This window comes from Lacerta agilis, chromosome 14 (assembly GCF_009819535.1).
Source record: "Lacerta agilis isolate rLacAgi1 chromosome 14, rLacAgi1.pri, whole genome shotgun sequence".
Classification (NCBI taxonomy): Eukaryota; Metazoa; Chordata; class Lepidosauria; order Squamata; family Lacertidae; genus Lacerta; species Lacerta agilis.
In genome coordinates this window covers 7466558-7479791 of record NC_046325.1, presented here as the reverse complement: position 1 = coordinate 7479791, position 13234 = coordinate 7466558, and the positions used below count along the sequence as shown (strand labels likewise).

The window sequence follows — 13234 nt, the reverse complement described above, 5'->3', positions numbered from 1 at the left end:
GTGAGTGTCACTAAGACTCATGCTGTGAAAATATCATGCTGTCAGTCAGGGCCAGGGTGGAATGGTCAGCACCAACCCTACCATTGGGCAGAGTTAGGCCACCTCAGGAAACAGATGCTACAAGTACTTAGGTGTCTGGTGGAAAGATGTGTGTTATGTATTGAAATTCTCACCCTAGGCCACTAGGGGTGTGTGTATATAGTTCATTCTGCTGCAGTTTTCACTCAGGTCAGCACATGCAAATAAGGGATTGAAAGTGACGTTCAGGGATTGGGTAACTACAGAAAGTTGTTACTGTTGCTTTGTAGCTGAGTTCTATATAAGCAGGCTGCTGAGCCCTTCAGCTCACTTCTGTCCCAGCCTGAGAATAAACAAGAGCTGCTTGGAAATCACTGTGTCGTCTGCTGTGTCCACCCACAACTTAACAATGTGTGCCATGGAATACACTGTCTTGTAACATGCATTGAAGTGGAGAATAGGACTAGTAAAGGCTATTAGATAAATAGCTATGTTCTCCCTCCAGTGTCAGAGCACTAGGCCTCTGAGTACCACTTTATAAGAAAACATATGTAGGGAGAGAGCTGTATTACTCTTTTCCTTCTTAAAGGCTTCCCATAAGCATCTGGTTGGCCACTGTGAAAACAAGTTGAGTTGGATGTCGAGATAGCAATGATTTTGAGATGGGCATAGGGGGTTCCTTCTCTTTTTTAGGGAGTATCTTTATTTGTTTCAACCAAGGGCTTTCAGATCTATGAGTACTTTCAGAGTGGCTAGGGCAACCCAGTCAGATGGGTGGGGTACATTTTATTTTATTTTATTTTATTTTATTTTATTTTATTTTATTTTATTTTATTTTATTTTATTTTATTTTATTTTATTTATAATAATGAATATAATTATATCCCACCCATCTGGTTAGGTTTTCCCCAGCCACTCTTATTATATTATATCATTATCATCATTTTAGTATCATCAAAAGACTTACAAAACTACACGCTACAAGCATATTCTTGTTTCATTTTATTTTTGGCTGTTGCTGCCACTTCCTATGGTATCAGCAGTATTCTCAGGATCATAGCTGTCAACCCTCCCTGCTGTTTCCCAATGCTATAATAAGGGAAGTTCCCGCAAAAAAGGGAAAAGTTGACAGCTATGCCCAGGATCAGGAGTGTTCACATTCATTCTGGAATCCAGTGTTGATTTCTGTATCCTTGCTATGCAGATGGCCACAGATTGAGGAATTGCTTCCTCATTTTTTCTGCCATCAGTCTGATTTGACTTCATGATGCCACCAGAATGAAGAGAAGAGAAAGAAGCAATTCTTTGTACCATTACTTGGGTGTCTGAATAAAGAAATTTAGGTCACCGGAAAGAAAAAGCGGGTAGATGCTTGGTCCCTGTTCACATGCCCAACTTTGCAGTTTCTGAAAAGGAGTGACGTGATTTGGAGGGTTCACACTGGATCTACATATAATAGCATTAGAAACCAGAAATAAGGAGGAACTGTTACTGTACATGTCAAGCAGGGGGTACATGTCTGTTTGTGGGTGATAGCCATTTAAAAATCGAGGTAAGATGATGGACTAGTGCAGACATAGGCAAACTCCGTCCCTCCAGATGTTTGGGACTTCAATTCCTATCATCCCTAGCTAACAGGACCAGTGGTGAGGGATGATGGGAATTGTAGTTCCAAACATCTGGAGGGCCAGAGTTTGCCTATGCCTGGACTAGTGGATTTCTCCATAATCACTGAGATCAAAGAACTTGGGCTTACTACAGACCTGAAAAATTCCCTCTGAATCTATTCAACTCTAAAAGAATAAGAAAGAAAAATAAACTTCATCTCAATTCTGTTACCTGGTTTCCAAAAGGGGGCAGCAGAGATGTTATGAGAAATAGGAGTTTTGTGGCTTCAGCTGGGAGGCCGGTCACTTCCTTATCAGTTTCCTTTGAAACAAGCATCTACCCTTTCCATTCCCAAGAGACTTTCCCCTGGTTCCCTTCTAAGAGCCGTTGCTGTTATGTGGTTTGCATTGTGCTTGGTCTGCCTTGGTGGGAAAAGATTCGTTTGTGTGTGTGTCTGTAAAAAATAAAATAAATGTCATCAACAGTGGAGGACGGTATCTAGCAAAAAGCTTAGGAAGGGTTTAATCAACATGTGGCCCTCCAGATGAATTGAATTACAATTGCCTTCAGTTCCTGTTGCAATGACTAAAGACCAGGAAATGATAGCTTTAATTAAACATGTGGAGGGTCACATATTCACCTCCACAGGCATATGCTTCATGAAATCTGTTATTCTTTATGTTGCCTCTATTTCCAAACTCTCTGCTGGGAAAGATTCAGTTCAAGTTACCAAAAAAATAACTTGCCGCCTAGTAGTGTCGCCTTATTCTGAGAAACCTGAATTGAAATCCTCATGAGCTGGGCTCAAAGGTGCCAACTTGAATAAAATATTGGGGGCCCAGGAGAAGCCCCACCCTGCATAATCGATCGCATGATGTGGTGCATGCACACCATTTGAATGGCAATGCCCATCAACTTTCGGGTTGCCCAGCCTTCTCAAATATTTTGTTGGGGGAGCCAAAGACCGCTTGGCCCCTAGGAGTTGGCTCCTGTGGTGGTGCTTCCTATGCTGAGCATTTTACTGATCTACGAAGCACAAAATCAATCCACATGAAAAGTAAGAGGAGGAATATGAGGTTCTGCTAGACTCAAGCTGACACACTGTTTTAAATAAAAAGACAGGTCTTGAATATGCAAATTGGTCCTTGCATTGCATCTTTATTTAAACAGAAGCTTCCTGCTTGCAGTTTAGAAAACACCATGGAGATGTCTCTAATTGTATTTCTCTTTCTCTTTGCTTTCCTTAAGCCTGGTAAGTGCTCAGAATGGAACTCTCCTTACTTCTAAAGGGAAATAATGCAGAGGGCAGAGAGAGGACTTGGAGGTCAAAAGGGATCTAGATGATTCTTCCTAACCTTTAGAAGCATCATTTTAGCATTCCTAGTTCTTAACCTAGTAGCATTTGCACCTAAAAGCAATGTTTCGCATATTTTAGCCAATGTGTTGAAGGGAGGATTTAACCAACATGGAGAAAGTTAGCAAATTTGTATTCAGATATGAAAAATATAACATTTTGTACAGAAAGGCAGCAAATATATACCTGGAAAACCCACAGCCATGCATTTCCCCCTCGAATCATAATTTAGAATTATCAATTTGAAATCAATGCATATTGTTTCTCATTTCTTTCTACCAGGGTCCCCCTCTGAAATTCGACTGACTCAGTCTGGTGAGGGAATCAGGAAGCCTGGAGAATCCCTTCAGTTGACCTGTGCTGTCTCTGGTTATACCATCACTGCTGGCTACAATTGGCACTGGGTACGCCAGCCTCCAGGGAAAGGACTGCAATGGATAGGAAGGGGATATTACAGCAGTTCAAGATGGAACACAAATTATGGTTCAGCCTTCCAAAGCAGGATTTCCATCACTCTTGATTCATCCAAGAATGCATATCATCTCCAGCTGAATTCCCTGACAGCTGCAGACACAGCCATGTATTACTGTGCAAGGGGACACAGTGACACAGAGCAAGTCTGCCGTCTGTACAAAAAGGAGAAGTTTCCTTTTTTTCTGCTTCTGTTGCAAGTTCTTCCTTCAATGCACAACTTTGTTTTTCATCCAGAAGGCATTCAAAATTACATGTTTATTGTTACAAAAAAAGTGTGTTCCCTGCATTCAATGAATTCATTTCTTCTTCTACTTTCCAAGGGGCAGATGGGGCTCATCAGCCTGTGAAGGTAGCTCATCTAGGAGAAGCCCATCTCCACATGAAATCCTGAATCTCCAGAGAAATTCAGAAGGAGCCAGCGATCTGCACATTAAAATAAAACTGGGCAGACAGTGTGTCTATAAATATTAAAGCACTGCTCCTCTGGCTTATCAAATAAATTTCCGGGATGATGAGGGGGGTGGGGAGAAGAAGATTTCTGTGACTGATAATTTCTTAAACTGGTGTATCATACTGCTGAGTATTTCTGTCTCAAGTAATTTAGATTGCTACAAATCTTTATGAATCATGCAATTGGGCCATTCCATTGTCACGGGTGGGACACTTTGACCATGTTTTTTGGTATTCACACATGTGTAACAATGTAAATATACATAAAAATTAACAACCAAAATTAAAACTATGTTCTTAATTAGATGCTGAACATTTTACTAATTTTTTATTATTTTTATGGATATTTTTGACAATTTTATTAAATGTTAAAAGTGTTGTCACGGGTGGGACAAAAAAAGGACATGGAGCTTGAGATAAGTTTGATTTATGGAAAAACTCTGTGAGTTGGGAGGTGAATCAATGATAAACTCAGCATATCTGTTTAAATCAATGTTTATTGGTTACAACTATGCAATCAGGAATTAAGTTTAAGAAATTTAACGATACAAAATTAAAGAAAAAATGCTGTCACGGGTGGGACAATCATCAGAAAACTTTTAACTTGAACACTTCTGTGAAGACTACGTGGGTGGACTTTTGAAAAGAAGGTCCATAAAATAAACTTCTTTTGTCTTTAGCTTTTAAAAAAATGGTTAGACTGCATGTTTGGAATCTTCCTCACCAAAGTTCAGCGCTCATCTAGCATTCTTATCAGGCTCATTTTTCATGGAATGGCCCAATTGATGAGCAGGATTTCAATCTCTCCTGATTCATCCAAGAATGCATATCATCTCCTGCTGATTTCCCTGACTATTGCACAAACAGCAATCTATTACTGTGCCAGGGGACAGAGTGACTCAGAGCAGGTTTAGCATCTGTAGAGAAAGGAGAATCATATAATCATAGAATCATAGAGTTGGAAGAGACCACAAGGGTCATCCAGTCCAACCCCCTGCCAAGCAGGAAACACCATCAAAGCATTCCTGATAGATGGCTGTCAAGCCTCCACTTAAAGACCTCCAAAGAAGGAGACTCCACCACACTCCTTGGCAGCAAATTCCACTGTCGAATAGCTCTCACTGTCAGGAAGTTCTTCATAATGTTTAGGTGAAATCTTCTTTCTTGTAGTTTGAATCCATTGCTCCGTGTCCGCTTCTCTGGAGCAGCAGAAAACAACCTTTCTCCCTCCTCTATATGACATTCTTTTATATATTTGAACATGGCTATCATATCACCCCTTAACCTTCTCTTCTCCAGGCTAAACATACCCAGCTCCCTAAGCCGTTCCTCATAAGGCATCGTTTCCAGGCCTTTGACCATTTTGGTTGCCCTCCTCTGGACTCATCTTTTCCAACTATATGGCAGTCAATTTACTTGTACTGCATGTTCTTCCTCCAAGGAAACTTTTAGCTTTTTTATTCCATCAGAAATTCAATATTGCATGTTTCTTGTTCTAAAAAGGTCTGTGATCCAAACACTCGGAATTAATCTCTCACTCTCCCTTTCAAACCCATGTGAATGCTCATTAACATCTAGATACATCCTATAATGTATGTGCAAATACTGATATGACTCTAGAACTGCCATATATTTCTGTCTCAGGAGGATTTTAAACCAACCCTAATATTTCTTACTGGCCCTCTTCTTTCAGTGTTGGTCCAGCTGCTGTAGCAGCTTAAAGGCTATCATGAAAGGAAAGGAAAGCTTTATATAACATGGAAAGGATAATGTGAAATCAAATTTAGGTGGGACACTTTAGATGGGATACTTTTCAGCATACCTTCCTGCCATGATTTAAGTAAGCTGAATCCAACTTGAATTAGATTCGGGGATATAAATGATTTACAGAAAGGTTGAGACGTTGTTGTTGTTGTTGTTATTGTTTTTGCTGCAGCTGCTGCTGTTGGGAATGGCTCCCTTTTTAGAAACCTCCCTTTTTAGAAATCTCCAAGAATGAGGTGTTTCTTGAGCTAAACTCCGTGGGCGAAGCTGACACAGCTGTATATTATTGTGCCCAAGAAATGGAAGATGAGTAACACAGTGACTAAGGCTCTTACAAAATCTTCTGTATTCAGAAAGAAGGGGATACCAGGGGACTAGGAGATGGTTACATGCATCTGTGTCTGGCATTTAAAAAGGTATTTATTTTCCTCTTTGACGAGATAAGTAAACCCAAATGTCTATTCATATGTTCTCGTTTTATCTGCTACTGTAGAAGGTTGGCCTTGAAGTTGCAACTAATGCATTATGTAGTAGTTTGCTCATGGGGGTAGAATCTGAAAGAATTTCTCTGTTTGCCAGTTAACTATTGGGCTAAGAGTAAGGCACTGGTTTTGGAGCTCAAATACTGATACAGCTGGAGATCACAATACCTCTATCATTATCTCACTCCTTATATACCCAGTTAATCACTACACTATGCAGGTGAGGCTTTCCTGCATCTCATCAAGAGGTCCATTCTCCACAATGTAGGAATCAAAACTTTCCTTTGGCAGTGCCTACCCTTTGAAAGTTATTCCCATATTAGACAGGCACCATCTATAATGTCTTTTTTGAACTTACTAAAGACCTTCCTGTTTCAGCAATCCCTTTAAGGGGGGCTTTTTATTGAAATTGTTTTTTTATATGTATGTTTCTTGTTGATTCTGGGGACCCAGGTGGCGCTGTGGGTTAAACCACTGAGCCTAGGGCTTGCTGATCAGAAGGTCGGCAGTTCGAATCCCTGCCACGGGGTGAGCTCCCGTTGCTCGGTCCCAGCTCCTGCCCACCTAGCAGTTCGAAAGCATGTCAAAGTGCAAGTAGATAAATAGGGACCGCTCCAGCGGGAAGGTAAACGGCGTTTCCGTGCGCTGCCCTGGTTCGCCAGAAGCAGCTTTGTCATGCTGGCCACATGACCCGGAAGCTGTCTACGGACAAACGCCGGCTCCCTCGGCCTATAGAGCGAGATGAGCGCCACAACCCCAGAGTCGGACACGACTGGACCTGATGGTCAGGGGTCCCTTTACCCCTTTACCTTTACTTCTTGTTGATGCTACTATTGTTAGAGCTTTATTGTAGATTGCGGCTTTGTACGGTTAATCACTTTGAGATGTTACATGGAAAATGGTTAATAAATTTAATAAATAAATAAATGTGCAAATATTGATAGCACAAAACCTTCCAGAAATGCAATATGTGATAAGCAAACATGCAATATGTGATAAGCTGTCTTCAAAAACTAAACTAAAATTGGTTTGAAACCCTAACTCTTAAATCCATCTATGTGGAGTAGAAGGAGAGGTATAGAGTGGATTACTAGTCACAGGCATGACAAGTTCTACAGTAGGTTTCAAACCAATTTATGAAGGGCGATCCTTACGAACCTTGAGTTGAAGATTATCTGTTATCCTCTCCTGTGAATCGTTCTTTTGTCCTCCAGGGATTGCAAAAGCACAGCAAGCAAGTCTTGACTGTTTCCCCTTTCAATTTGAAGTAAAGAATCTGGGCCAGAAAGAATCACACTGAACATAAACCAAGAGACCCATATTTTATTCATGAAAAATGCTTGTACATCACACAGAGTATTAGCACATTTCTCAGGCAGCTGAAACTCAGGAGGGCTTGGACCATATAAAAACTATGCATGACTGGTGGTTACCATTTCAATTGCTCACAATGTCATTTCACATCCATCCCACCTTGGCCACCCTCCCTGCCCAAATTTAAATGTGGAGAAAATGAAATGCCTTATCAGTTCTTGGGCTCATCTTCTGAAGCTCTTGTGAATTTTTAAAGCTCCTGGTCACAACAGCCTCCAAATCTAAAAGAGAAACAACCCATTTTTCATCTACGAAGAAGACACAGAATGGATGATGCAATTTCAATTCCAAAAACTAAAGAAAAGTAGATAAACAAACATTTGCCTTTTTCTGCAAGATCATAGAACACTGTGTCACATCCCTGAATGGCTCATTCAAATGAACAGAATCCATCAAAGGACTCAGGAATGGTGACAGCTACCTGAGGGTGATAGTTAATGAGGTGGCTAGGGGGAACTTGGATGAAAAACAGAAAATATGTGGAGCATGTTGGTCTTTAAACATTTGTGAGTGTGAGTGTTTAGGGTAATAAAAAATACCTTCATTACTGGGGACACACTGAGCCAAACCATTGTTCCAGCTGGTTTGATATTTTCTACACTGACTGGCAGTGATTCTCCAGGGTTTCTGACAGTGGACTTTCACAGCCCTACCAGGAGGTGACAGGCAATAAACCATACATGCCAAGCAGATTTCTAAACCATGTACTGTTCCTACATAATGAGAGCACAAGAGAAAATCAAAGAGAATCTTTAATTCCTTCTCCTTATAAGTTGCTCTCGGTTGTTCAGCTCTGGCCTCAGTATGATGATATAGCATTTAGGGACAAAGATGCAGCACAATAGTCCAGCGCTGGAAGCTAAGATGGAGAAGATCTCCACCATCACCATGTATTTCCCTTTGGTGCTCAGGTAGGTTGGGACAAAGGACAGCCAAACACTACAAAACAGCAACATGCTGAAGGTAATGAACTTGGCTTCATTAAAACTGTCTGGTAATTTGCGGGCTACAAATGCTACAATGAAACTGGCAATGGCCAGGAGGCCCATGTAGCCCAGGACACAGTAAAACATGACAACTGACCCTTCATTACATTGCACAATGGTTTCTTTTGCTACTGAATCCATATCTAGAGCAGGGAATGGGGGAGAGGTTGTCAACCACAGGATACAAATGTTTGCTTGAATAAGGGAGCAGGAAAGAACAATGGAATGAGACAATCCTTTCCCTACCCATTTAGTCATGCTAGACCCTGGCATTGTTGCTATGAATGCAAGAGAAACCATGATAGTTTTGGCTAACACACAAGACACAGCCAATGAGAAGATGGTGCCAAAAGTTGGCTGTCGGAGAAGGCAGGTGACTTTACCAGGACGACCGATGAACAACAAAGATGAGAGGAAGCAGAGAAGAAGAGAGATGAGGAGAGTGTAGGTGAGGTTCCGATTGTTGGCTTTGACAATGGGGGTATCTCTGAACTTAATAAAAGCTGATAGCACAAAAACTGTGATCAGGGAAAAAGAAACAGCAACTGAGACCAAACTGAACCCTAAAGGTTCTTCATAGGAAAGAAAGCTCATAGTTTTGGAGAGGCATCCATTTTTGTTCATATTTGGATACTCATCTTCTTGGCACTTGAAGCAGACATCTGTGTCTGAAATATTGAAACAGAACACATTTCAATGCCAGCTCATGTGTGACTCATGAGCAATTATTTACTTTCCATGTGGTATGGTTGTTTCTCACATTGACTTGAATTTTGTATTTCCAAGTGAACTAATGTTCATATAAAAGGCATTTTAATATTATTTCAATTATTATTTGACAGCCTAACTGTCTTAAAACCAAATATACCTTAGATATGAAAATGTTTGTGTTTTTAAGGTACTTTAATTATAACTTAATGTACATCTTGTTGCATTCAACGAGACTTACTCCCCAATCAATGCACATAGTATTGGAGCATTATTAGTTTGAAAATGTTATCTTGAAAAGATACTGGAAGGCAGTGGAAAAATATTTTAATATCTTCCCAAGCCATGTTGTGTGATTAAAAAATGCAGATCAGCATTGTAATTTTCCAGTTGTGAATTGATTTGATGCAACAATCTCTGTTAATCATCAATGATGAAGAAGTAATGTACTCCATCACCTACCTGTCTGGTTTGAAATCTTCCCTTCTGGGCATGGGGTACAATCATAGCAGCAAAATTTTTCCCCTTCTTTCCTTTTCTTTTGATGACCAGGGCGGCAGTGCTCATTACACACAGAAAGAGGAATCCCCTATCCGTAATCAGAAAATGAGTTTTAGGTGGTAAAATGTTTACACATGCTCTCCAATTGCTGTTCATCAAGCAAAAAACAAAAACAAAACAAAACCTGACTGTATTTGAAATTATACCACAACAGACCATTTGGTTGTTTTATGCAGTATCATCTATACAGACCTCCTGGATCTTCCCCATCTGTTCCAGAGATATTAATTCTGAGCCTGGAAACTTTTCCATACAAAGCAACCAAGATATGTCCAATACAAATAGGGACAGCCATCTGGCTGCCCATCAATACATTTTAGCTTTGTGTTGAAAAATAGAGAGCTACCTAGTAGTTCAATTTCCATTTTTCCCCCAATGTGCTAGATAGTCAGACAATTCCTCGAATAGTTATGTTAAGCTAGGGTGCATGGGTAGTTTCTGTCACCAGAATGACCCATCTCAAGAATGAAAGGTGCCATCAAAATTCCGAAGATTCCATACCTGGTTAAAGCTTCTGTACCAGTCAATTGTATCATCATAAATGGTTATTTTCTCCCCTTCAATAGCATCAGGATTGACCTGTCCAATTTTCACTCTAAGATAGGAGATGTTTGGGAAAGTGATTGTGTTCACAATGTCAAAGCCACTTGCCATTTCCCTTTTATCATTAAAAGACACTGTTTCACCAGCTGAATTGTTAAATGAGATGTCTTGAAGAATTGCGTCAAGCTAATTGAAAGAGAAAATGACACAAATGGACTGAGCGTATATTTTTTATGTATACAGGCAATTCCTGATTTGTGCATTCTTGGTCATCGTGCACTTCTGTGAAATCATTTGCAATTGAGAAAAGCCTTACCTGCACTCTGCCCTTGTCCCACCTTTTTGTAATATCTTTTATTATGTTTCTGGGTCACTTCTGGGTTTACTGCTGTGCACATGTACTCAATAATGCACATATTGGTCGTATCTAAAATGGCGATTGCCTGTATTAAAAATGAACTATTTTGATGCAAAATACTCCATGCAGTGGTAGAAAACAAAAATATATGTTGAATTTCAATATAGAAGAGAAATTTGTGAATCTGCAAATCTTAGAGCGATATGCAACACCAGTCATACTTAGAGTAGCTCCAATGAAATTAATGACCTTATGATGAACAATGTTATTTCATCATTTATGGGTGAAATGAGTAGGATTTACCTGCCAAGCTTGCAGATCCTGAAATTCAACAGGTTTACTGCCCACCATTGTTCTGTGCTTGGATCCTGATGAGTAAATAGCATGCAAAGCATGAGCCACGGCATAGACAGCATTGTAGATGCTGTAACTCTCACCAGTCACATCCATTTCAAACACAGGCCTAGGGAGGCTCTGAAATTTCTCGTCCCCAGTACACATTCCATCTTGCATTTCAGGCATACTGGGGTTTGAAAATGAACAATCAAATGCTTGTTCCCAGAAGTCTTTGAGAAAGCCATCCTCTTGTATCACACCAGGCCTTGTGTTCTGAAGAAATTCATTGAATCCTGGAAGATCTTTGGAGTGAATTGTGAAAGAAATGGCACCTTGGAACAGCTGGAAATCCCAGGTCCTGTGAACACTTGTTGAAACAAAATCCACCTGAGATGTCATAATCCACACCTTTGCAAAGGTTGTGTTTCCCTTCTTTGAAGGATCCCCGAGAAAAATGACAGTTCTGAGCCATGCTATTGTCAAAGCCTCTCCACTGATGATAAATGCATTGACTTTATCATCTGTAAAATGTTCAAAAATACTAGAGAATTTATCCAAAACTTCATCCATTTTGTCCCAATGAGCTTCTCGTGGTATTCTTTGTGTGAATGCTGAACAGATGCCATTCAGTGAGAGCAATGCATCTACTGTCTGCAAGAAACGTTCTCCCATATCACCAGCCACAGCAAAGAGCCCAACCCATGTCCACTTGAAATGCTGAAGAAGCTCGATAATCCCAATATATTGATGAGATTCATTTTGGACCATTCGGTAAAAGGAAGGGACCTGACGTTCATCACTCTCCTCTGGAGGAAAGGAGCCATATGTGAGCTAAAAGGAAATGTGCATATATTTTAGAGAGGTATTAGAAGTTTCCTTGCAAAATACTACTGATTCAACAAATATTTGATGAAGTGATGTGTAAGTTCATTGCAGCTGAATCCATGAATTGTTCCAGCTGTGTGGGAGAATCTATCTGGCTAGTAGGCCAGATCAGATCTCTCCTACTTCTTCTGAGCCAAATCTGACAGGGGGGCATGGCCATCACGTGATGATTGATGAGACTTCAAAGCAGTATGCAGGTGTTGTAAAGAGCCCTGTGTGGTGCTTTGAAGCACCACTGACCAGCAGGCTTGCTACTGGCATTTACCAGCTGATGGACAGTGACTTCAAGCCTGCTTTCTTCCACGGCCACCTGAGCTCAGAACTTGTTGGATGCCTGGCCTAAGAATATGAGGAGGCCACCTGAATCAGAAAAAAGCCCAGCTAGTCCAGAATATAGTTCTCACAGTGACCAACTATATGCCTTTGGGAAGCCCAGAAGGGGCTCTGCAGTGTCTTGGTGGAGTGTGTGGGGTGTGGGGGTGTGGGGGTGTTGTGCACATCAAGGGAATATTGGATGGTGGCCATGCCCCTAGATCTGATTGTGGCTCCCTATCTACTGCAGTGGTGGATTGCCAATATTAATGCTCAGAGTAGGGAGAGATGAATCCATCAAAGTTGGTATCTCCCAGTGCCTCATTTCTCCAATCTTAAATTCAATGCTCCCAATTTACACACAAGTTTGCATTGTTTAAGGGACCCAGGTGGCGCTGTGGGTTAAACCACAGAGTCTAGGGCTTGCCGATCAGAAGGTCGGCGGTTCGAATCCCTGTGATGGGGTGAGCTCCCGTTGCTTGGTCCCAGCTCCTGCCCACCTAGCAGTTTGAAAGCACATCAAAATGCAAGTAGATAAACAGGTACTGCTCCGGCGGGAAGGTAAACGGCGTTTACGTGTGCTGCTCTGGTTCGCCAGAAGCAGCTTTGTCATGCTGGCCACATGACCCAGAAGCTGTCTGCGGACAAACGCCGGCTCCCTTGGCCTATAGAGCGAGATGAGCGCCGCAACCCCAGAGTCGGACACGACTGGACCTAATGGTCAGGGGCCCCTTTACCTTTACCTTTGCATTGTTTAAAAATATAAATCAAATGGTCATTGTGAGTGTTTGTTAGTATTTAAATGCACAACTCTTCTAAAACACCCAGTTTTGTTTGTGATTTGCCTTGCATATATGCTTTGATACAATGCAATTTTGGATGTTATTTTATTTATGAACAGCTTCCTATGAAACACTGGAAAGCAATTTAACAATAAAAAGCATGTATTTGTGTTTGAGGGGATTATCTGGGGGCTGTATCCACAGTTTTGTTTCTCAAAATTCTAAGATATAAAATATAT

At 40.9% G+C, this 13234-nt stretch overlaps 1 protein-coding gene across 1 annotated transcript; it reads right to left on the bottom strand.

The window, feature by feature from the left end:
- Positions 1–8276: 8276 nt before the first annotated feature.
- LOC117058948 (vomeronasal type-2 receptor 26-like) lies at positions 8277–11784 on the bottom strand. The gene is made up of 4 exons (XM_033170367.1): positions 10984–11784; positions 10281–10508; positions 9681–9807; positions 8277–9178 (listed from the first exon to the last, which is right to left on the bottom strand). Exons 1-4 carry the CDS (start codon positions 11782–11784, stop codon positions 8277–8279), a joined length of 2058 nt encoding a protein of 685 aa, XP_033026258.1.
- Between the last annotated feature and the right edge of the window lie 1450 nt (positions 11785–13234).